General features: G+C 41.6%; 1 protein-coding gene across 2 annotated transcripts in view; it reads right to left on the reverse strand.

Moving 5' to 3' along the window:
• Positions 1–358: 358 nt before the first annotated feature.
• Positions 359–25,600, reverse strand: part of SHQ1 (SHQ1, H/ACA ribonucleoprotein assembly factor) — a 37,953-nt gene continuing 12,711 nt past the window's right edge. For both annotated transcript variants that reach the window (XM_030956715.1, XM_030956716.1), the window contains exons 9-12: positions 25,541–25,594; positions 23,552–23,675; positions 20,767–20,887; positions 359–1,392 (exon numbers count right to left, since the gene is read on the reverse strand). In XM_030956715.1, the coding sequence (XP_030812575.1) occupies positions 744–1,392; positions 20,767–20,887; positions 23,552–23,675; positions 25,541–25,594 (948 nt within the window). In that variant the 3' untranslated portion in view covers positions 359–743. The remainder of the gene's footprint in view (positions 1,393–20,766; positions 20,888–23,551; positions 23,676–25,540; positions 25,595–25,600) is intronic.

Raw genomic sequence — 25,600 nt, forward strand, 5'->3', positions numbered from 1 at the left:
TAACCCTGCTGTGGTGGAACTGAGAGCATCTGCAGAAAAACATTAAATAATTGGGATTTCTGTTCTTTAAACAGCAACAGAAGGGTACACATGCAGAAACTGCTCAAAAACAGCACAAAAAAATGAACACATTACAAAACTGCTGAAAGAACGTAGGAAGAACTGCAGAAATACAAACTTCTATCTCTCACACATAAAAGACACAACCATTGGGTCTTGTATTGATGGCATAGAAATTTCCTTTATTTTGTACAAAAAATACAGAATTTATATATTTCAAAATAATTTGCCATCACTATTTAAACTTTTAAACTTATAACCATTATTTGAAATAGTTTACTATGAAGCATTTACAAATAACAGTACAATGTCATAAACAAGTTTATCCAAACATAATGAGGATATTTTTCAAGTATATCCCAACAGCTAGAGAAAATTAAAATTAGTCATTTCAGTTGTATTTGATTAGGACATCATTCTATCACTGAATAAGCTTAATGAAAACAGTTTCTAGAAGTTTATTGAAATTATACATTCTCACATGAAATATTAGACTGTTGAATTGGACAAAAATAAAAATTAACTGCGAGACTATCACACAGTCCTATCAATTCTTTTCAAACCAGTCTTGTCCTCCAACAAAAAAAGAAAAACATCTTTGTGCAGAACAGGACAGCCTTGGGACAGCTCATTCTCGAACAAGCTGTGAGCCCATGGGTCACACTGTGCTCCTGCACAGTCCTTTAGTCTTCATCTTCATTTGTGCTGCAGAGAAAAAGCAACGGGTTGGGCTTGGGAGACACCTCCAAGAAATTTCCCTTCCCAGCAGCATCTTCTGAAAATCTGTCAGGCTCGGGTACAGGGTTTTCTTCTTGTTCCTGTGAAATGCAGCCTGCAGTAGCCAATCCTTCAGGCTGCTCAGAAAGTCTCATTGCAGACTGGATTTGCATTTCTAATTCTTCTACCAGTTTTCCAGGAGGAGTTGTAGATTGCAAGGAAACCTTTGATTTCCCATCCCCGACCTCCATCGCCCAAGTGTCTGTGCCCTGCCTCAATCCATTACAGTCAATAAGTGGAGCTGTCCTCTCCTCCTTCAGCGTGCCTTGCAAAGAATTTATTTCCCCATCTTCACTGGTCGAGGACTCCTGCTCATCTGAATCAGAGCCTTCTGTCTCAGATGATGAAGTGCTGCTGGATTCTTCAGAGTCACTTGTCTCCGACTCGGAGCAAAGCAGCTGTTGCTTGGAAACTGTGCCAGCAGCTTTTAACGCCTTCTCTTCCTCCTGTACCAGCACTGCTGCTGCTTCCAGCTCTTCCAGCTCCAGCCCCACGTGGGTCTTGCTGAGCGTGGTTTTCTGCAAGGACTCACAGAGTGCAGCCAACTTTTTTGACCTTTAACAAAGAACAAGATATGTTATTGAACCTGACAAGCAGAACTTTCCCATTTGATAACGAGAACACCAATCTCAAACATTTCTTCCATTTGCTTGGTATGCAAACAACTTTCTTCTGCGACCCTGATTGTAGAAGTGGATGTTACAGGAGGAAAAACAATCAGAAGGATGCATAATTACAATTATTTAGGGTAACTTTTCCCACAAGGTTAGACAATATCCCACTGAAAGGCTTTGAGGATACCTTCCTGAAAGATCCTGCTGTGGGATGCTTCAGCTGTGCACAGTGAGGGAGGAGATTTCAGAACAAACCTTTTCAGGTTTGCTGTCTGTAGCAGCACACTCTGCAGCACAGGGCTGGTTGGATGAAGTTTATGTGCAGCAAAATCAATTTGGTTTCCTACCCTCCCAGATGTATCTGTGAAATGCACATGAACCAGGAGAAATTCTGATTAGTGATCCAGGCTCCTCCTCTCCCACCCAGCCTGGTGCACCCATGTTCACAGGAGATGTTCAGTAACTCTGGCTGCAGATGTACTTCACCCTTCCCTTGGAATTCAGCTGAAATATAATTCAGCAGGAGTACCAGGACCATTTAGATAGATGCCCCTAATAAAGCAGACACACCACATTGGCTTCAAATGTCTGGTGCAGCCCCATCCATTTCCTCCAGTGCTGGAAGCAGCACATGCTTTACCAGGAAAGGGCACCACGGATTTATAAACAGAGACTCGAAATGGAGGGGGGTGAGGGCAGAGGGGAAAACGGGCATAAAAACCCAAACATACATCCTGCTTCTTGTTGTGGAGTTTTGCCTCAGACTATCAATCAGCTTTTCACCACTTCCTGCAGCAGCAGGTCTGCTATAAATCCTGCAGTAACTGACTGGGTTTCATTTCCTCTGCCAGGGCTGTGAACCTGCAAGGCACGACACACTGACACTGGAGCAAGGAGCTGGGGATGTAATACACAGCTCCTGCAAGGCAAAAGTTAAAGCGCTTGTTCTCTCACTTGAATGATTTTAAAGATCTTTATATTCTATTTCCCAGGGGGCATAATTACTCAGTATAACATAGATGCTTCCACTTCTTTTTTTTTGCTCCTAAAGGAATTGCATTTTTAAGTGGGGGAAGGGAAATCCAGTGCAGCCTATTACACGTTTTACAGACAGGGCAACATTTAAATGCTTTAAAAACTTGGAATAAAACACTCTAGACTTCCTTAGTTCAACCCACTGACCAGGAAACTGTGAAATAATTTTCCCAGAAGTAAAGCAACAGAAAACAATTTGTATTTCTAGAATTTTCAAATCTAAAGCTAAGAATTAAATGCAACATGATCCTACCAGCCTCTAATAAAAAAAGGGGCACCGATTTTTAAAAATGTATTAGAATAATGTTTTCTTTCTGGCAACTTATTTCCATTTTTTTTTATCAAGGACTTGCATTCTTCTTGAAAAGTTATGGGGGATTTGAGAAGTTGCCAACTTAATTGGGAACAAAGCAAGCATTCTCCCTGCTCCATCAGAAAAGAGAAAGGAAAAGAAGCCAAGTGATGCATTGAGAGGTTCATGGAGCCCTGCAGGTAGGTGGGAACAGAACAAGTGGCTGCAGGGAGATCTGCCTGCTGAGCACACTGGGGAGAAGCTGATTTATACCCCAGGTCACAAGAGTTTATATCCCTTTCAGAAAGCATTTTGCTTTGCTTTTCCAACAGCCTCTTTCCTTCCTTCTAACTGTCTGTGCACGTGCCCCTTCCCCTGTGAGAGCTGCTCAGACCATGAAGGTTCAATTCCTTTTCCTCCCCTGTCCACAGCCACAGGAGCTCCCAAGGCTGGGTGTGCCCTGCCACAGAACCCTGCTTTGTCCCATTTCATTCCACTGACACCATGAGCAGCTCACCACACACCCCCTGCCACAACAATTTCCCCCCAGTTCCCACTGCCAGTCTCAGCCCTGCTTCACTGCTGCCATTATGACAGAAAAGCAATTTTCAAAGTCCTGTTTCTCCCCACACTTCCATTGTATCTGTCAATTTCTATATATGTATTCTATAATTCTATACTGTAATTCTATTAGGTTTTTTTCCTTTTGCCTATTTTTTCTACCTTTTCATGCCTATTTCCCCTGCTCCAGACTCTCAGTCCTTAAAATCCTCTCCTCCTACTTCATTATTTTCTTATAATGCATTTTATATATTAAGATACATAAATATATCACAGAACTGCACCAAGTAGTAAGGAGCTGTATGGCATAATGTGCTTTTTTGGCATTAATAAATACTTTGCTGTGTCCAGGTTACCTAATACCAAGTGTTAAAGAAGAAAACACACAGCGATGAACCTGACTCTACACACATTATGCTACTAAATTCAAAGTGCTCCTGCTGACAGATAAAAGAATGATCTCCCTAAAGCAATTATGTTGGTTTTTTAACTCTTGGCCACATCAGGTATTTGCTGTCCCTGCTCACTGCAGGGGGTTGGACTAGATGCCCTTTAAAGGCCCCTTCCAAACCCAAAGATTCTGACTACAAAAAGTCTCATTTCAGTTTTCCCAGTAGGTCAAATGTTTCTTCCCAACTTTCACTCTTCTCATCCAGTCTCCATCAGAATCTACAGAGCTCAACTTTTAAATATGAGACAAACTCAAAACTGCCACCCTTTAACAATTTTATACAATAACCCAAAAGATTCTGCTCCCCAACTCTGCAATCTTGTATTAAAAAAAAAAAAAGACAACAACACTTGAAGAATGGGGTTGTTTCTTTTCTGCCCCTGTGCAAGGGACTAAGAGAATTACAATTAGCCATCAGTTCATCTCCTTTAAGGCAATTATCTAATTTGAAGGAGAACCAAGTTTCAGGAGTGCATTTCACATCAGCCTTAAGAAAAGGTGGCAGCACTCCCTGGACAAAAAACGAGGCAAACAGACTAAAAATCAGCATGGAGGTGCTCTCAAAGGGAGACTGTGGGTCTCTGAGCTGATGGTTTCTCAAGGTGAAAGATAAGCAACAATTCAGGAAAACAAAAATGAGACACCAGAAATGAGATCTTGTGTATGAGAGACCTGGAGTAAACAGGCCCTGCTGTTTCCAAAACCTTTCAAGTAGTGTTTGAGAGATTAGACAGCAAATACTTTAATTTTTCAAGTATGATTAATGGAATCCATGATTACTTTAAGACATGCTCATTCAGTATGCACATTTGTGGTAATGATATCTTATTATTATGGTAATAGTGTTCTTACATAAACATGCATAATAGGTTTTAAAGGTGCTACACATGATAATTATTAGTTATCACAATGTCAGTTGCTTAAGGAAAATGTTTAATTACAGGTTAAACTGATCAGATGCATGTTTTGTTTAATGCATAGCTTTGAGGAACAGATAAGAGAAGCATCTCGGGGCTTGTCCATGTAGTCTGGAATTAAAATTCCAAGACAGAACTACAGTAATCCTTGTCTAGGCACAGGAGAGTTTCTTCAGGTGCTAGAAGAAGAAAAAAATCTTGTTCTACAGATCTTAGATTACAAAGGAGTGAAACTGGGCTGAAAAGAACAAAGAATCAAAGGAGATTTAGCAAATAAAGGGAGATGGATAGAGCTCTGAGAAAAATAAAAAGAGGATTATGGCAACAGGCAAGGGAGATCATTAGAGGTTTACAGCAAAGGCCACCTGTGGCAGCATGAAGAGAAGAGCTGGTGATGGCAGTGACTGCAGGACAGGGACATGAGTGACAAGCAGGGTGGGAGAAGAGCAGGACACAACTCCAGGTGAAGCCAAGCTCCAGTTCTGCTTTCTGTTCCAGGGAGTACAGGGAGCACAGGATCTGAAGAGGCAAGATAGCTGTTATCTCCAGAACATAGAGCTGTGAGGAAGAAGTCTCACTGCAGACAGACATCAGGGATTTGATTGTTTTCAAGGAAGATTTCACATAAGCTGGAAGACAAAAATCAACCCAATCACTGACAGTAAAAAACAAATGCAGGACTTGGAGGGGGGTACATCCAGCCACAAAATCTCTCATTTTTCCCAAATGATGAAGAAAAAAAAAAATTGCTTCTGTATACATGTCCATCAGTCAGCACTATGTGAGGAAAAGGGTTTAAAGAAAGTGTTAATAGCTCAGACCTTCCCATCTGCCTGGTACTTCCCTTACATGCAGAACTCTTGTTTTAGCAGTTATGTTAAAAAAGACCAAATAACTCAAGGAGAACTTGAAAATATAAAAATCAGCAATCTGCTTCTCATTCTGAATGATGGTGGTGCTGTATACTCAATCATGGCAGGGGAATTACAGATCTAAAACACTCTGCAGATTATTTGCAAACATGGGAGTGAATGTCATTGCCCAGAGCAACTGTGGCTGCCCCTGGACCCCTGGAAGTGTCCAAGGCCAGGCTGGAAAGGGCTTGGAGCAGCCTGGGACAGTGTAAGGTGTCCCTGGTTGAAACTGGCTGATCTTTAAGGTCCCTTCCAACCCAAACTCTTCCATGGGTCTATGAAAGATTCACACTGGCAGCAGAGCCTCCCAAAGCTGCAGTCAGTAAAATCTGTGGAATAGAAAGTGACTTTTCCTGCACAGGCACAAGCTCCAGCTTGCTTTTGTTTTTGTAAACAATAGAAGGATTATTTCTACTGGCTCATCAATTTGGCTTTGCATTCACAGATGCACACAAACAGCCCCTGTTCTGAAGTACTCAGTGTAAACAAGGTGTAAGACATGGCACAACCCAGCTGAGCCTCCCAGTATCTCCCCTGGCTCATCCCAGCCAAGTGACAGCTCAGAGCTGCCAGGGCACATCGAGTTGCTCCTGCCCCAGCACAGAAGGAAAGGAACCAAGCACAGGACCCTCAGTGTCACAAACACTGACAGCAGCTCTGCTGGCCAGCCTGCTGCTTGAATGGGACCCAACTGATCTCGGAACGAACTAGAAGTGATGTTGCTCACATGTGGATAGGGCCCACTCGGTGTTCCAGTGGGAATCAGTGCTCCATGCTGGCAGGGCTGCCAAGCCCTGTTTTAGAGTGTGAAGCACTTCCATTAATTATCTTTAAGCCTCGCAGGCAAGATAAACAAGTCTCAGAGGCAGCAGAGCCGTGTCAAGCACAGACGTGCCTGCGGAGCGAGCGGGGCCGAGTCCGGCCCTGCAGCTCTTCAGGATGCATTCAAACATCCAAACACCACCAGCAGCCTGCTGTGCCACTCTGCAGGGCTGACACATACTGAAAGGGCTGCTATTGAACTTATCTCCACTCAGCAGGAGCTCGGGACACACAGGATCCATCTCATAGTAAAGCTGCTGCATTAAGAAAAAGGCTCCCAGTCTGCTGCATCACAAGGGCCTTAGTTTTATATCTTTAACACACAAGGAGTTACCAAGTTTAAAGAGAAAGCATCAGGCTATATTTACAGCACCTTTCTCCACAAGGCCTGGCAAAACTCAGACTTAGCAGAGAAAGTTTCACAGCCAGCCTCTTTCTTTGAGAAAACAGATAAGATATCAAGCAATACAATCAGACCAGTATCTCCACTTTAAATGTGTTCCAAATTACATACCTGGCAGCACTGCTTACAATTTCCCACAATTATTCATTTAGCCAAAGGCACTGCAAGTATTAAGACAATTCTAGAGTTAATATTATCTCAGACATCACCAGATATTATCCCAGAGCCTCAGCAGTTCAGATACAGAGAGTGTGCAAATTTACTATCTGCGAGACATTGAAATGTCAGTTAAACTATAAGGAAAAATGAAATTTTCTGCCTTGCCACCAAGACTGGTTGAGGACAGGCTGCAATAGGACATGACTGGTGTTTCTGCAGGGTCTGTCACTAGTGAACAAAAGGGCACCTGCAAAGGGACAGGCTCTCCACACCCTTCAGATGGTCTCATTTTCCCCTGCTCACAGTGGCTCTTGCTGGATTCCATCCATCACTGTCTTCCAGCCCAAGCCTTATGTGCCCAGACACCAGGGGTATGAAGAGACACTGTTCCAGTCTCCAGATAATTCCAGCTGAGCTCCCCATGAAACCCTGTCAGGATCCTGGTGTACATTCATATCTCTATGGCAGTAAGTCTACAGTTCAAGTTCCCTCAAAGCAGAAGGCTCAACAAGTTACAGCCAAACACAGAAGCAGAAGATAAGAAAGGGAGCTCATACAAGAATGACACAGCTGGCAAAGCACTCAACCAGTCCATCAAGGAGAAAATAAATTGTGCTTTGCTCTAAAATTCAGATGCAGCTTCTATCTAGTCCCAAACAGCTACTGGAGCAACCAAACTGATTTTTGGGGAAAGCTTGAAGCTGGTAACTGAGATCACCCTGGTCACTGATCAGCATGTTCTGAGAGCCAGGGGTGGAAGATAAAGCAGAGGAAAGGCACATTCAAAAAATGGCTGTAACAGAACTTAAACTTCAGGGGTTTAGCCCAAAAGTAGCACAATTCCTTCAGCAAGGCAACCAACAATGAGAAACATCCCTCCACACCTGATGTGCACTTTCAGGCAGCTTGAAAGAAAAAAAAAAGATTGAATTCTTATGATACAGAATTGACAGACAATTTGATTTTAATAAAATATTCAAGACATGAAAGAGTCTAGGTTTGATCAGGCCTGACTGGTAAGACACAGGAGCAATAATGATGATGGCACTGAATACTAAAGCAAAACTCATTAATGCAGAAACAGCTCCAGTCAACAGGCACAAAATTGCATAAATGGTCCAACACTGGGGTTAGATCACAAAACCCCTCCAGTTCAGGAAAAGAACCCTTACAAATGGACATTTAGGTGCAATAATAAGAAACTCATCACACTAAAGGCACCATCCATTTGCCCAAACCACTCTTTAAAAAGTCATGGGTTACAAAGAACTTGAGCCTCAGAATCTGCCCAGAGACAAGAGACTAAGGCTCAATTACACCTTTTAGAGTGTGTTTTATAGCATCTCACATATTTCACCATTTATTATTTCGCTTTCAAGGTTATTTATAATGAGTGCTTCAATTATACACTAGTCAGTGACCTCCAATCATAGTGAATTAGCTTTGAAAAAGCAAGTTCAGGATCAGGGAACAAAAATACTCCAAAGGAAGTTCTGAAGGAAATTCAGAGCAGAAAATAATCTTGGTAAGTATTAATAGTGCCACCCACTTTGCCTGTCATGCACACTGCTGTATTACAGACCATGACAACAACTAACTTTACTGCTCAAGTACCTTACTACAGACTTCTACCCCAATTCCCCACAAGGCTGGGCAATCTGTGCACAGATTTTATTTCATCCAGATCTGGGAACACAACTATTCCTTTCAAGCTAAAACTTAAAGCACAATACTACCATGAAGTTTAAGGCATGAACTGAAAAATACACACAGCACCTGAACCTTTCCATGGCAGCAAAAGTCTCTCAGTCAGAAGAGCACAGAAAATATTTTACAATCATCAGAAAGATGAGTAAGTAACATCTACTAAATTTCTTTCTGGCCTTTATTAGCTGGTTAGCTCATAATACCCTACCTGCCTTAGGAGATCTGAAAGAATCCCAGAAGAGGTCATAGAATTAACAGAGATAAAAACAAACAGAACCATCCAACAGTTTCATGTGCTCAGTTTATTATACACTTTTATAGTGAGAGGGAGAAGCCATAAATAACTCCATTAAAATCTCATTAGCTCTGATCAATGAGTACAGAAGATAATGGAAGAATGTTAGTAAAGGAAAAACAGGATCATTTTCTTCAGAACTTAGGTAAAAATTGACTTAAACTTTAACTAATCTTCTACCTTATCTGCAACAAAAGACAGATAAGTGTAAACACAACAGCAAAAACATAACATTTGTTCACAGGAATTAGTTCTGGATTAATCACTGTTTTCATAGAAAAGAAACAAACCACCCCCCCAGCACATCAAAGACTACTTAATTTCTAAACTTCAAGTCAGTACTCAAAAAAATAAGTGCTCAATCTGTGCAAGATCTTTTATGCAACTGCAGGTAGGAATTCTTGCTTTCTATCTCTCAAGATGATGGGACTCTGATTTTCAGCCTAAATAACCTAGCTTTGCACAGTTACACTTTCCTTGTCCATACTGACTGGTAATCATTTCCTTTCTAACAGCTCCTGGAAACAGCAGCCAACTTTATCAAATTTAAGAGCAACTAGAATTTAAAGATCTTTGAATTTCTACATATTTCATGAAAATAAGCGGAGGGATGAGTACTGAGCCTCCTGGGACCAAGGCTGGCAGGACACAGCTATTGTAGGAGGCCAGGGCAGGCACCCACCAGCCAGCTGAGCCATGCTAATTCCAGCTGTGGATACACCTCGTGCCTGGTGGAGGTGTCAAAGAATGTGGGAAAGGGACTAGAGCACAAGAATTGGGTTGGGAAGTTTATAAAGTCTGTTTTCCTCCTTTCCTCACAGATACCAGACAAAGCAGAGACTGGAAAAGTGTTCCCCGCACAGCAAATCTTCACTGCAAACAGGAAAACCTCGCTGAAAAATCAGTGCTGGGTTCAAAAGTCTGGAAAATGCATCTCCCTGTGAGCAGCATGCCCCCACTTCAACTGGAGAGGAGCAGAAAAGCTGAAATGCAGCCCCAGGAGACGACTCTGGGCAGGAGAAACCCCCCTTCTGTGCAGGTGACAAAACACAGCCCTGCCCCATAAACAACGGCTGATGGGGACGATCCAGAGGGCTTAAGGGGAACATAAAATGCTTTAATCTTGGAATTCTGGCTTTCAAAGGGCATTACATGGATTCTGAAACCAAGAGAGTGATGTACTTATACTGCAATCCAACTGGCAGTCTTGTAAACATGAACTGCTATCTACATAGCTTAAAGTATTACAGTTTGTTAACCATAAATCAAATAGAAAACAGCACCAGCGTTTCAATTTAAGTGACTTCTTTTATGTTAATAAGTCTGAATGTTTCAAGTGACTTTCTCCCCTTATTTATTCTGAAATTCCACAGTGATTCTTTCATAATGAATCTAAATACTGCATGAGCTGAACTTCACATTTATAAATATTTTAAAAAAAGATGAAGCTTTCCAATATAACATCTTACTTTCATTACTTGGTCTTTTTGATAAGTTGAAACCAAACAGATCATGGATTATAAAAGAAATCAAGTACAGCTTACTTATGTAGATGATATTATGAAAATATTCGTAAGAGAAAACAGACTTGGAATTAATATTGCACTATAAAAAGAAACTGAAGAGTGTTTATATATTTTAAGAATAGTTAAATGGAGCTATGTTGCCAAAACAGCTCCAGTAATATGCAGCCAGTCCAAACATCTAATAATGGCACAGCTTCCAAAGTCATATATGATAAACACAAATAATGAAAGATGAATAGATAACTCACCACAAAACAGATGCAGAGAGATTTTATAAAATGATAGTAATATTGGCTATGTTACAGAAATGGAACACTGAACTGTTCTGTATTAGTCCCATTTCCCTCAAGTTTCTTTGCTGCCATTACCTAGAATTTGGTCTTCACCATCACTGCTGGTGATCTAGGAGAAAGCTCTTCTCATGCTGCAAATCAGACAATTTGTGTTACAGTAGGGGAAGGAAAGGTACTCACACAGCAGGGCAGAAAATGTGAATTTTAGTCTCAGGATAATGCTAGCAAAGTCCTGTATTATAAAAATAACAACAATAGCAGGGAACAGGCTTAAAGGCACAATTACAAACATTACTCCAACGTGATCCTACCCATTCACAATGGAATTTATCCACCAAACAACAATCAGTGGATCAGAGTTTAACTCTTCCACTGCTACATTGCTGTGACTGACACCCGGAACACCTGAAGGGAAAACTCCACCTGCAGCCCCCTCACCCTCAGTCGAACAGGAAAAGACACCAAACCCAAGCATCTTGCAAACTGCTGGCAGGAAAGGAGCTTATTGCAGGGCCTGGAGTGAACAGGCTGCTCCCAGCTCCTCCACATCCCCTGGTGTGCTCAAGCACCTGCTCCCAGCTGCTCTGGGGCACCACTGAACAAGGGGGGATAGCCTGGAACTGCAGCAGGGTCCACTTAGGTTAGATATAAGAACAGTTTCTAACAACGAGGGTGATACAACACTGGAAAAGGCAGCCCAGAGAAGCTGTGGCTGCCCCATCCCTGGAAATATTCAGGGTCAGGTTGGGCAGGGCTTGGAGCAACCTGAGTTGAAGATGTCCCAGCTCACTGCAGGAGGGTTGGACTGGATGCCTGTAAAGGTCCCTCCCAATCCAAACCGCTCCACGATCATGCCTCATGGACATAATGATTATTATTAAGCTAGCTGCTGAGCAGGTTGGAAACAAAGCAGGAAGATGTTCCCAGCCTGGAGCGCAGCTTCCCCCCTGGAGCAGAGCTGCACATTCCACCTGCTCAGAAAGGCAGCGACTGCACCAGCTCATCCTTCCCCTCATCCAAGAAATGCACTCAGCTGAGCTGTGCTGCCTGAACACAGATCACTGACCTGTCTGCAGGCACACAGCAACTGCCTCCCAACAACTCTGGAAAATCAAAGCAGTAGCCTGAGGGGGGAAAAATGGCTTTTTTCTTTGCCTTCTCTGCCCACAGCAAGGTGCATTCAGACACAGCCTGAAGGAAGCTGAGCTATAGAAAAGTGATGGAATAAATAGGAAAAAACAACAGAGGGCAGGAGAGCAAAAACATCAAAGGAAACTGCAGCTAGCAGCTGGAAGGAGAGATTAAATCCCTTGTTAAAAATCCATGTTTTACAGGGCTTGCTAAAACATACATGAGAGGGAATTTCTGATATAATACACATCTGTCTATCACCTTTCTGAGCCCTCAGGGCAGTGTTTTGCCTTAAGGCTCTTAGGTCAGTGCACTGTGATAGTTGGGTATTGTTATTTACAAGTGCTCTCTGTGCACCTCCTGCTTTACAGACACCTGAAGTGACAGCTCAGGCCTTAAACAGGATGTAGGACCTAAGGAGAGGCACTGGCAGCAAACCAACAGAAATTGTATTAAAAACATGCATCAAAACACTGAAAGAGGAGACACACAGAATGTGCCTGCAAATTATTAGTTACTCTTCTTAAATCCAAGAATTGTGATCTAAGGTGTAAGAGCAGATGACTTGGGATGAAAAGAACTAAATTTGGGGGTTCTACCAACTCTCTGATGAACTGATGAAGTCCTACCTAAGCTTTAAGGAAAATGACAGCAGTTCCTGTTTCCTGTTATCTCCAATACTTCCTGCATCAGACCCAGAACTCAGGTTTGAACCAAAACGTGTTTATCTGAGCTGTGCAATTTTGATAGAAACAAGTAGGACTGTACAGAATTACCCAACAACACAGGAAGAATGAGTCAACTCAATTACTTTTCACTAGGAAAATGTGAAAATTTATTGCTGTCTGAATTTTTCCTGTTCAAATAGACTGAGTGATTTTTAAATTTTTTTATACAACTCAATAGCTAAAACCTGAAATCTCTCTCCTATCATACTTGTAGACAAGTCCTAATCAACCTTTAATTTTCTTTCCAATGCATTCCTGAGTTTATTTGATGTCTTAGTGTAACACAGGTCACTCAGACATTTACATTCATGAAGTACTTTCCCCCCTAATCCTCTCCATTTTTCAACATCTTCTTGAACAAGCACTAGAATCAGTGTTTTAACACAGTCTTACAAATGATGCATTTTGAGGTCATGCCACTTCCTTCTTCTAAGTGATACTACTCTGCTTCTTCAGCTGAAGTGCACTCACCCTCTCACCTGCTCAGGTTCAAACTGTTCTCAAGCATGACCCAACCTATTTTTCTGAAGCTGTTGCCCTCAGCTGTCTTTTATTCTCCAATCCATAACTGTGCTCTGCAAGCTTTTACTGAGTGTGTCATTTTAGACTCACTTGTATTAAAATGCACATTGTTCAAATAAGCACTTATAGCCTGATTGGGGCAGCCTGTGCAATTCATTTTACACCTTTAAATAAATAAATAACATTTAATGCCACCAAAAAATATTCTAACAGGATAGATTATGTGCTTCCTTACAGATTTTTAAATATGCATTAAATTAATCTCAAAGACCATCTGAAGCAGCCACTCATTATTGGTAAGAGCAGCTGGGACAGCTCAAAGTTAATTCAGCACTCCAGGCCACCAAGGAAGTGAATGGGAAGCAAAGCCAGCACAGCACGAGTGCTCCAAGCAGTGCTGCACACTGAACTGCCTGCCAGCAGCAGCAATGCCAGCCTGTAAAACCTGCTAAGAAGGAATTACAATAATTGGGGATTGTAGTCCTGAGCTCCAGTAATTGGGGATTGTAGTCCTGAGCTCCTGCAGCAAGTGCTCTCTCTCAGGGCAGTCAGGGTGCACCCCGTGTTCCAGGTGTGACCATGAGCAGCACCAAGGTTTTGGGGCTTGTCCTTGTACCTGCATGGCTCTTACCAAAGCAGAACAGCAAAGGAAAGAATAGCCTTCAAATTAAAAATCTTCAGAATAGGAGGGGTTTTGTTTTGCAGGGAGTGGGGCAAGAGAATGATGTGGCTTCAGTGCATCCCACAATGACATTATCATTAAAAAGCTACAGTCCAAAATATAATCCTCTCACTACAAAACAGATCAAGTTAAGGGGTTTTGTGATGGGGCTGTTACACTACCTGATAAGTGAACACAACAGGCCACAGCAGAACATAAGCTAAAAACACATGCTAATGGCAAAGCTGCTTTCAAAGCAGCACCATGAAAGCCATTTGGCTTTTCTCTGCACCACACACTCTGCAAACTGGAGTTTTTATCAAACCTGAAACTCCTGCAGCCTCCCCTAAACCAAGGCTGCCATGCAATGAAGGTGAAGGCAAAGCCAAAGGCAGGCAGAGCAGGAGCAGCTGCCCATGACCTGTAACACAACACCACCAGGGGCATTTTCCCTCACGCCTCAACTGGATGAAGTGCTTTAAATGTGCTGTACAAATCAGATTAATCCCACAGAGCCAAGAGGCAGGATTTTCATCCAGAATATATTACTGCTTATGCCTTTGTTCTTTGGAATCAGGGCTGCTGGATCCAGGAGGTTAACAGCTGAAAATTAGCATATTCCTCTAACATTTGAGAAGGCTCTAAAGCATCAATTCATTCTTATTATGTGTTAACATATTCCCTCTTTCCCCCATCACAAATCAAAAATTTAATAAACTAACATTAGCAGCGCACCATTTTAGGACAGTTTTGTTCCTGAATTCTCCTACCTGAACTCAGTATTTTCACAGCAGAGGTGCTGACACTACAAGAAAAACTCCATTCACTCCTCATTTAGTAGTCCTGAGTTTCAAAGGTTAGAATTAAACCCTTCCTAGGAACGTGGAAGTGCCATAAAAGGTGAAACAGGACTTCATGAGTATAGGCAGGTTTAGATGGGGTATTAGGAAGAAATTCTTCCCTGGGAGGGTGGGCAGGCCTGGCACAGGTGCCCAGAGTAGCTGTGGCTGCCCCTGGATCCCTGGCAGTGCCCAAGGCCAGGCTGGACACTGGGGCTGGGAGCACCCTGGGATAATGGAAGGTGTCCCTGCCCTGGCAGGGGTGGAATGGGATGAGCTTTAAGGTGCCCTCCAGCCCAAACCATTCTATTAATCCATGAATATCAACTCTATAAGCAGTAAAAAAGGAAATAACAAAAGACTTGTAAAAGTCTGGCTTGTGTCTTTTCAAGTGTTTTGAGCTTTTCAAAACCCCAAAACATGAAAGAAAACAAAAATGCCAAGAAGAAACAGCTGCAAGAGTGGTACAATCAAGAACGTTTCTACACACTTTGAAATATTTTTAAAAGTTTTCCAGATTTTAGCAAATAATAACCAAATTGAATTTCTTCAGTTTGCAGATAAATAATCCATTCCACAAATTATTTTAACACGCCATCAGAATTTGTTAAAATTCTGTTTACATTCACTGAAAGATTATATTTGACTGCAGAAGCTTACAGATGTTTATATGTTACAAAATATTTTCCCAAATGTAGCAAAAGCCTGAGGTAAAGCCAATGCAATGGACTGAAACTACAATACTAGAAGTGGAGTTCTTTACTCCCTTGTGCACTTTAGGATCTGATGTGAGACAGGCAGTAAAAATCCTGTATCTCACAAATCTTTTTTTCCTCTCTCAAAGTCCTGGACTCCTTCATGCCTTTGCAGCATCAGGGCAGCATTACACTGTATTGATTAAACAAGGGATTCAGAAAACCTGGGGAAAAGAAAAGGGGGCCTGAACAATCACAGTCGATCTCATCACCTCCGTGACATGCTGTGAATGTAATTAATCCTACATTTATTTAGGAGAAATTCACATCCTACACATCAAGCAGCAACTCCCTGCTGGCTTCAGACTGGGTAATTACAGTGTAACAAGGACAAGGCTTCCATTGTAAGGAAGAGATGAAAAGGAAAACAGACCTACGAGGCCAACCCACCCTTCAGGGGCTGTCTCACCTGCAAACCAGGAGAAGCAAATATGACATGCTCAGGAATATCTGATTTTAAATTACTTAGTACTAATGAAGACAGCAGCTCCTACAGAGACTGTATAAATGCCACAAGGAATCCTGGTTTTCACTTTAAATCAAGGAGTCCATGCTCAAACTGGCATGTTACACCTACAGTCACCAAAATTAGCACCACCACATTTGTCTCAGGGTGCAGAGCACGTATTTGTGAAGGATAACAAAGCAAGTTGCAAATACAGTTCCACAGAACACAGCAAGGCAATTTAACAGCTCAGCTGCCTCAGCTCACAGCTCTCCCTCACTGCACGTGTTGAAGCTACTACAAAATACAACACAAACAATGATCTTTATAATCTTATGCTAAGTTAGAAAGTAGAAAAACATACATGGGATCAAACATTCTCCTGTACATGTCATACCTATAAAACTATGAGAAAAAAACCACTGTACAACAGGCAGGCTGGATGAGGAAGCTGGTCTTGTGGGAGTCTCCCTGCCCATGGCAAAGGGTTGGAACTGGATGATCTCCACAGTCCCTTCCAATCCAAACCATTCTGTGATTCAATACTGAGAGCACCAAACCCTGGAAAACTGCCAGGAACACTCCCAGCTTCACCTCCAATTCAGGAACACAGATAATACACATTTACAAATATTAAAGTGGTACACATTTAAAGCTAAATATGCATGTAAATACTAGGTAAAAATACTTCAAAGTGCCATGGGCTGGAGCTGTTCCCTTGAGCAGGGGTGCAGAACTGCCTGTACTGCCAAGGACTGGAGGAAGCTGTTCAGCCTCCCACCCATGTCATGGCCAGCAGACACATATGTACAACAGCAGCCAAAAACCCCCATGTGAATAGAGCCTGGCACAAAGGGGAACACAAAACACTGGAGAAAGACATCAGGCCACACAAAGGAACCTCAGCACAGCAAGAGACAGTGTGTAAACTACTCTGGCTTCTCTAAAGGACACAGCTCCTGTGGGGTCACAGACACAGACTCCTGACAGGAGGGAGAAAAAGCTCTCCTGCACTAAATGCACACCTGGATAGCCCTGGCCTCAGCTGCCCATATTGCAGCCATCAACCAACCAGTGGTTTCCCCAAAAACCCTCTTCCTCTCCTTCATCCCCTTCTGCTTAAAGGAAGGTGTGAAAGATGGAGAAAACCTCAGACTCAGAACAAAAATTCAGTTCTAATTTCACCTTGGAGAGGCTGCCATATGTATCAGAGTGGCTTGTAAAAGCTCGGACCTGAAGAACAAAAGCATGCAAACCAGGCAAATTAAATTTAATTTTATTATGGAAATGAAAGCAATAACAGAAGTGACAGCAGGGTGGATGATAAGCTCACTTAGCAGGGGGATCAAATGAAGTGATGACATGTCATTATGACCTCAGGGGTTAAAGATGCAATTTTCCATCTGGCTGCATCTGGCTTTTCAACAGAAATGTTGACACCACCTGCTGAGATTTACCACAAGCTGCCTTCATAGGTCTTTGTCAAGCTTTTGTTACCCAGGTTAACATTTACTTTTCCCTCTTTTCTGATAAGTTTGGCTGAGCAACATGCTCCCTTTCTTCAAAACCTAACAACACTTAAAAGGATTTACATGCCACCTTACACAATGGGTGGAACTATTAATAGTCACTCCACAAGCAGCTTGAAGGGAAATACTGAGGACCTAGAAAGCAGGTGAAACTGTCTTTAAGATTGCAAGCAGGAAGATGACATTTTAGCTACACTTGCTAATATCTTCCATTGTCTAAGACATTTTGGAATCTACTTTTTTCTTAGTAATAGGCACCTGAATAAAGTAATTTTTCTGGGAAAAAAACCTAAACAAAACAAAAAAATCCTTAGAATTCCAGACCTAGCTTGTACTCCCCATCCCCAATTGACCATTAGCCACCTGTGTGTGTTTTATTCAGCATCTTCATAATTTCCAATTCCAGATACACTGCTTCAAATAAATCAGCTTTTGCCAACCCAGTGACACATTCACTTATTCATCTAATTTACCCACAGCCAAACTATGATCTCAAACCAAATTTGTAATCAGCTATTGACACTCTGCTGGCTATAAGGATTTTGTTTCCACATGGCAAATTTAAAAGCTAGTACCTACCAGAGGTGTTTCTCTTCATCTGGAATGGGACTGAGTGCTCTCTTTCACTGGATATATCCATTATGGTTTTGCCTGTGCCAAACTTTCTCCCTAAACCCAGAGATCTGTGCCAGCACAGGTGAGCTGAAGAGCTTGTTTCCAGCTGCTTTTAAATTGCCCAGATTCTTCACTAAAAAGAACCTACAGTCTGTTTTAATTGTTTAAACAGAGACCCCAGCCTCCACCAGGAGTTTGTTGCTTACAGGGAAAGAGAAGAAAAGGAAAACCCTCCATGGATTTTGAGATTATCCTCAGCCACAAAAGGACAGGAGGAAATGGAGACGAAGTTAATGAAGCCTGATGGAGCAAATAATAGTTAAGAAAGAAAACAGGGGAAGTATCCAGACTGACTGGAGATGGAAATAACTTTAACACTGAAAAACCACCAAAATAACATCTATAAACACCTTCCCCTCACAAAACTCTTCCACCACAACAGCAATTATAGAATCACAGAATGGTTGGGGTGGGAAAGAAACTCAAAGCTCTCCTCAATCCACCTCCTTGCCATGGCAGGGACACCTTCCACTGTCCCAGGCTGCTCCAAGCCCCAGTGTCCAACCTGGCCTTGGGCACTGCCCGGGATCCAGGGGCAGCCCCAGCTGCTCTGGGCACCTGTGCCAGTTCTTCAGAGGGAATTACCAGAGGGATGCCACAACCTTCATCCCTGAAAGGGAAGATGCACCACCCTCCTCTCCAGGAGCCTCACCTTGGGGAGCTGGGACCCCTTGCCTTGAACACACAAATCACCACCCTGTCAAGGTATGTCCTGAGTGACAAGTGAGCTTAGCTGTTCCCTTCAACCAAAAGGAACAAAACCAAGTGTTCCCATTCCCTTTGCACTTGCTGAACTTCAAACACTGCTGAACTGCACAGCAATAACTGCAGCATATGCTTAAATGCTGTCCTGATTCAGGCCTAAAAATAGGACTGGGTTCTGCAGCTCCTCTCTCTCTCTCTCTTGCTCTCCTAATGACAGACAGCCATTGTGCCATGTCACTCTGACAATAAGATAGCTTAATTGCCCTCTTTCCAGCAGCTGTCAGTTCTGCTTAACTGGGACATAATGTGAGAGTCTGGGAGGAAATGTGTTAATCTATCAGTCACTTATAGCTACTGTGCATTTTCCTGGGCTGGATTTAAAGAAAACGGGGTTTATGACTGACTTGCTAGTCATTATATTCATTGATATGGGCAGCAGAGGTATTACTGCTTAATGACTCATTTCTTTGTGAAAGACCCATGAAATAACTTTCTCCTTTATTTACTGCACTTTTTCTACTCAACTTCAACCTGAATTTCCCCATACCTGGTGAATTTCCCACACATTTCAGGTGTGGTTGAAAAAAGCCTCTTCAAATTTGACACTGTAAAATCAACTGGCTGTTTCAGGAATTCAGCAGGATTGATGAATCAAAATATTTAGAAACACCTGTAATTGTTTTAAAGTATCTTATATGTTGTTACCTAATGGAACAGTGTCACTGGAAGCACACAGAGAATAAGAATCAACATTACAAACCATCATGAGCAGCTGTGAACTGAGGGTCTTTAATTCTCCAAGAAGTACTGCTAAGGTCACACCTAAACATAACAGCCTGTGCAGGCTGCTTCAATTCTGCCTCATTCCCCCCTCTAATCACAATTACCAGATTCCCTCTATATCCCCTTCACTGTCTTGTGCACTTCAGGTATTTTATCCCCCAGAGTCTCTGGTAAATACAAAGACTATTTTAGCCACTGGTTCAGGAGCCTGCATTGCTGTATTAACAAATAGACAATGCCATTTTTTTGTGTGTATATTAGTCATGCCTGCTCCAACTCACACCTTTTGTGGCTTTCAGAGAAGGCTGTGAAGATATAAAAAGGAAGGAAAAATAATACAAAAAACAGAGTAAATCTGACAAGAACAATATAAAGCTTAGTAAGATTTGAACATGCAGCTTGCTTTAATCATTTAATCCACTTCCCACTGTTTTCCTACTGGTACTTTTGGTTTTAAGCCATTAAAACATGCTGGTATTCCAACCAGTCTGGCTGCAAACTACCCAAAACTCTGGGAATAAGCCATGCTGAGTCCATTAAAAGAACAAAGGTGAGACACAGAAGTGCAGGGGTTTTGTCTGGAGGTAGCAAAGTCCTTCTTTCCTCTCAAGTAGTGGAAGCCAAAGCTTCCCACAGTGCCAGGGAGAGCTGCAAGGGCAGGAGCACAGAGCACATGGGGATTTCTGACACTTGTTCTGGTGTTAATAATCAATTGGTGCAACTGCTACAGCCCATAAATCAATGCCCCATGCAGCTGGGAATGCTTTGCATGTGCTGTCATTTCTGAAGTGAAAGCTCCTTCCAGCCTTTATCCTGAAGTTACATAAGTGCTACATAAACATTTATCTTCATAGGAAAGATCACAATAGAATGAGAAATCCCCACAAGCTGTTTTTTCCCTCAAAACCCCCATTAATATATTAATGAAAATTCATATTTTTTCTTAAAATCCAATTCCTCCCTCCCTTCTCCAATGGCATCCCTGTATTAAAAAAATGCACTGAATGTCTTTGCTTCTGTATCAAGAATTGCTGGACAGGCAGTTACTAAATGAAAAAACTGATCATATTCCCACATATAGGATACAGAGTTTATTTTACTGCTATTTGTTCACAGATGAAGTATGCTAAAAACATCTCCCATATCAGCAACTACTGAAGAACTTACTTGACTTTCTGGATCCAGATGCAATAGTCTGTAATGAAGAGATCATTAAGGATGTAGGCAGGGTCACTCTCCATAAAAATCTTGTGAATGTCCAGCAGACACTTCAACACTGCAGCTTTCCCTGGAAGCAGATTTTTGATTTTGTGATTCACAAGAAATTCACAACAACAGATCATCTTTATCCTCTCCCACCTGAGGGTTTAATAACCACAGTATCCACGACCTCCTTGGAAAGTGGGGTTGATTCCCAGGCTGGGAACAGCAGCCCAGTAACTGTGCCCTCCAGCATCCACATCCCTGGGGATGGGGAGCCCTGGATTCAGCAGGAATGTCTGCAGGACCAGAGCCTGCAGGCCCAGCCATGCGTGTAATTCTCCACAGCTGAAGCAGCCCCTTCCCCCAGCTCCTCCACTGCTCCAAACTGCAGCACAGACAGGCAGGCACTGTATTTAAAAAGAGACAAACTAAGTTCAAAAGTAGCTCACAAATAACAAGAAGTTATGGCCCAGCATCTCTCTTAAGAGGAGCATTTTTTCCCTTTGTGCCTACACGAACAGCAGTGCTGGGAACACACAGCTCACAGCAGGGCCAAGCACATGGAACTGGGAGAGGCAATGGAAGGATTACCTAACAGGGCCTGGAATTAGGGAGAACTTTTCATACTTCTGCTAGTCACAGAATAGCTTGGCAAAATGAAAGAAAAAACTCACTTCATGTTCAGGAAGGAGCTATCTGACATGCAGTCAAAAAACATTTTTAGTCTTTTACTGTATTCTCAGTCCACAACTAGAAAACCTTCCATTGTCAGTTTGACTTTTCCTTCCTATGCAACATTCCAATTAGCTGGAATCTCCCCCCTTAGTTTCCTGATGACAGTTGCTAAAGGGTTAAGTGCTGGAACACTTAAAAAAAATTATTTTCACCGTTTAATGGTGGGGAAAAAAACCCCACATTCAAATGAAAACAGCCACCACTGCAAATGGAATCTAATAACCCTCTCCCAAGAGGCTGGCTCCTCCTAGGCTATGAAACCTGAACAGGGATGAAATTACATTTTACAGATTTAGAGGAGAGGGAAAAAAAAAAAAGAAACAAAAAAGATCAGAACTCCCCCTGCTGTTCAAGCGCAAAATTTGTTTGCTTATTTGTAAGTAATTCCATGCTGAAAAAAGATACAGCCAGAGAATGAAAGTTAAAGGGGAGGAAGATGGCAATAAGGAAGAGGAAATGGAGAGAGCAAAAAGCCATGGCAAACAGAACAGAAAAAACCCACTGGTTTTGGAAACCGAGTCAAAGAAAACCTAAAACCCCAAATATAACTAATAACTTTTAAACTGTATCCCCATCAATGCTTGTCAAGCATCACTATTTTGACTAAAAAGAAGTGTGCTCTTTCACAAAGAAATGATGTGTGGAATTAAAATTTTGCCGATTTTTTCAGGTTCCAGCTGTCAAGCTGTCAGCCCAAACCATTTCCAACATCCACTCCTGTTACTCATCTGCCAAGTAACAATGTACATCAGTGAATGTTACACTAATTCCCAACTAAAAATGTCTTTCTTCATAAATTCAAAGTTTTGGATTACGGTAGCTTGATGGGTCTCTAATGAGAGGCTGCAAATCTTGCCAGACTTGAATCAGGGAATCCTGCATCAGGCAAGCTATCAAATCTCTGCTTTCAGAACATGGGCCCATGATATTTAACAGTTTTTGCGTAGTTACAGCTCTGCATTATAGTGATCAATAAATAAACTGCTTTTTATGTGCAGATGCTACTTCTTGATTATTCAAAAAATCCCACTAGTTGTGTTTAAAACCATGAATAAAAAAGCTTCCAATGTGTGTAACAGGAAAGTCAGAGGAGGTGTCTGCAGATCACTGGATCCTTCTGGAGCTCCTTGCTGAGAGAGCTGCCTGAACAGCCTGAAAACTGAATTTTACAGACTCAGAAATCCAGTCCTCTTCCCACAGACTATTTCAAAATGAGGATAAAATTTGACCCCAGCTCTGTATGTGCCATTTGATATGATAATCTGATTTTACACCATCATGAAATTCTACCAGTTTTCATCATTTGGAAGGAAAGTTTAAGTCATATATCTCTATTTTACATTCTTTTCCCCACAGACTTCTATGCGTTTTGCCACATTTTCAAGAAGGTGCACTCATCTAAAGATAAACTGAACTTTGCTGTAATTCTCTCTTTTTAATGGAACAGCATTCTGAGGCACAAGGAAAGCAATCTACAAACTTTTAAATTAACATATCCTGGTACTAACTTACCCAGTCAGGCAGTATTTCACTGGATCACTCAATGTTCACTGCAACACCATTTTCCATTGTGACATTAAAATAAAAGCAAATTTCTTACCTCACATGAACTATATCCTACACAGAGAAAGGCATCACAGCAGTTTTGTTATCAGAATTTTCTTTTTCACACTTATGAACAGCAACATAAGGCAGTGCAGATAAGTGAGGAGGGACAGCATCCATCTTCCCCTTAAAACTTCACTCCCTGACTGTTATAATGTCAATGGAATTTTCCATCAGCAACAGTTTTTGGCAGTAGTAAAGATTAATATTGCCACTTGTGTGGGTTTTTAATCCTGCAACTGACAAGCATTTAAAATAAACCACTGCTTCTCAGTGATCTTTCTGTCCAAAAAATAAATCTAATGCTTTTCTCAAAGAAGTAACTCATGTAAATAGAGAAGCTGCAGGTAACTTTAACAAGCCAAGGTATAAAGATGGTTTGTACAACTCCCAGTCCCTAAACACTCACCCAGCTGCAGAATCATGACTGTGTCACTGAAAGCACGTGTCACCAGCTCAAAATGCCTGTACAGGGGATAGCACAGCACTCTTCTTCCAAAAGATACCAGGACATCATGGATGCTGGAGAAACTCTGCGTGCATAAGTGAAAAATCTCCATTAGTCTGTGTGCATTGGTGAAAAAATCTCCATTGTCTGTGTGCTTGTTTGTTTTCCTTTAAGGAAAAAAAGCCATAGCAGAATAGAAAAAAAAAAGCATATTTTGATTTATTATGCCTCTAAAAATCTGTATTTGAATAGATATGGAAATGTACATGTTAAACAGAAACAAGACACTGCACACTGAGTTTGCATGGCAAGATAACAGAAGTCCTGTACATTTTAGTGGTTTGGGATTTTAAAAAAACCAGAGAGAACATGGGAATAAAACATCTCAGTCAAGACTTTGCCATCCTTTAGATTAAAGCAATAAATTACATCTGTCCCACATTATTACATATATTAAGGAGAAGCTATAAAAAGCCTTTTAAGAATAAAGGAAAATTAAATCCATATGATATTAACCAAATACATGTGTACATGTAAGAACTTTAAAAATGATACATGACTCTGCTTTTCATGAAAATTCTAGATATTCAAGACAGGGATAAATATACCTGCCTGGGGAGAACAGTTCATTGTTCTCCTTCATGAGTGAGGAACACCTCTAATTTACTCAGGCCAGAGGCATTAAGGAGTTATTAAAGACTTTCTTAAAAGTGATTTCCCTCCCAGCTTTCACTTTTCAAGACAAAATGCTCCATTTATTAATGAATTTTAAAAAAAATACCTATTTCATCTTGAACTCTCAATCTATTAAAATTAATAAAAGCACTTTGCTGACAGCCAGCACTTCTTTGCATTCTGTGACTACCTCAACCCATTGCTCATTTTAATGGATCACCAGCAAGCATTTAAATCATTTATGGTTTGTGATTGAATATTTAGAGGCTAAGGTGTGTACATGTCATGGCCAGCAAAATGGCAGTCAGCTCAAACAAACCAGAGCTGAGGCATTCCTTTTTGTACAGAATGATGAAAACTCCCAGCCCTAATGGTTTGTCCAACAGAGATAGTTATTAAGAGTTTGGTGCCAGGACTGTGAGTTTTCTAGGTGTGAAATACACTGTTGGCACAGGCTGCACCAAGAACTGCTCTATCAGAGGGTAAGCACATGCAGAAAACTCCTTCACTATGTTAGGATAGGGATAAAGAAAAAAAAATAAATTGTGAATTAAGACAGGGCATTTTTACTGCACTCCTTTGTAACCTGCTACTGCAGAACTCGAAATAAAAGAAAACCTGTTGTCACAAGACAAGTTGTAACTGAATATAACATTCAACATTAGTGGAAAAGATTGAAGGACTGGACCCAAAAATCCTGTCCAGTTTCAGTTTTGATCCTGCAAAGTGAGACTTGGCTCAGCAGACTCAGCTCAGAGCTGGGACAGGTCTTTCCACCATCCTGCATTAGAAGAATTAATGGATTTCAGGCCAGGTCCATTCCTTTCCACCCCCAGCTCTGTAACAATTTCTTTGCACAGGCCTGGGCGCTTTCAGTGAATAACCTGAATGTGGAGAGATGGAATTCAGGCTTTCCTCTGATCTCTGCTGGTTCCAGAGGATGAGCAGTAACTCAAACAAGGATGAGGCACTTGGACATGGCTTAATGGTGGACATGGTGATTGTGCTGGAAATGGTTGGACCTGAGGATCTTAAAGGTCTTTTCCAGCCTTTATTATTCCAAGAGTAAGGCTGAAAAGAAAGAGGCGGGTAAAGCAATACATGCCCAATAACTTGTGGAGCCCAGAAATCAATTTCTGGTACCATTAAAAATAGGATATACAATTAATCTTCAATAATTAAAAAGCAAATTTGGCACAGAAACAACACAAAACACCAAAAAAAACCCCAAGTAAGCCAGCAAAAACACAACACAAAACTTTACTTTTACCTTACCTCCAGCCAGCACAACGTTGCACTCAGTTTCCTGATGTTCCAAGATGATTCAACCTGATT

This window comes from Camarhynchus parvulus, chromosome 12 (assembly GCF_901933205.1).
Source record: "Camarhynchus parvulus chromosome 12, STF_HiC, whole genome shotgun sequence".
Classification (NCBI taxonomy): domain Eukaryota; kingdom Metazoa; phylum Chordata; class Aves; order Passeriformes; family Thraupidae; genus Camarhynchus; species Camarhynchus parvulus.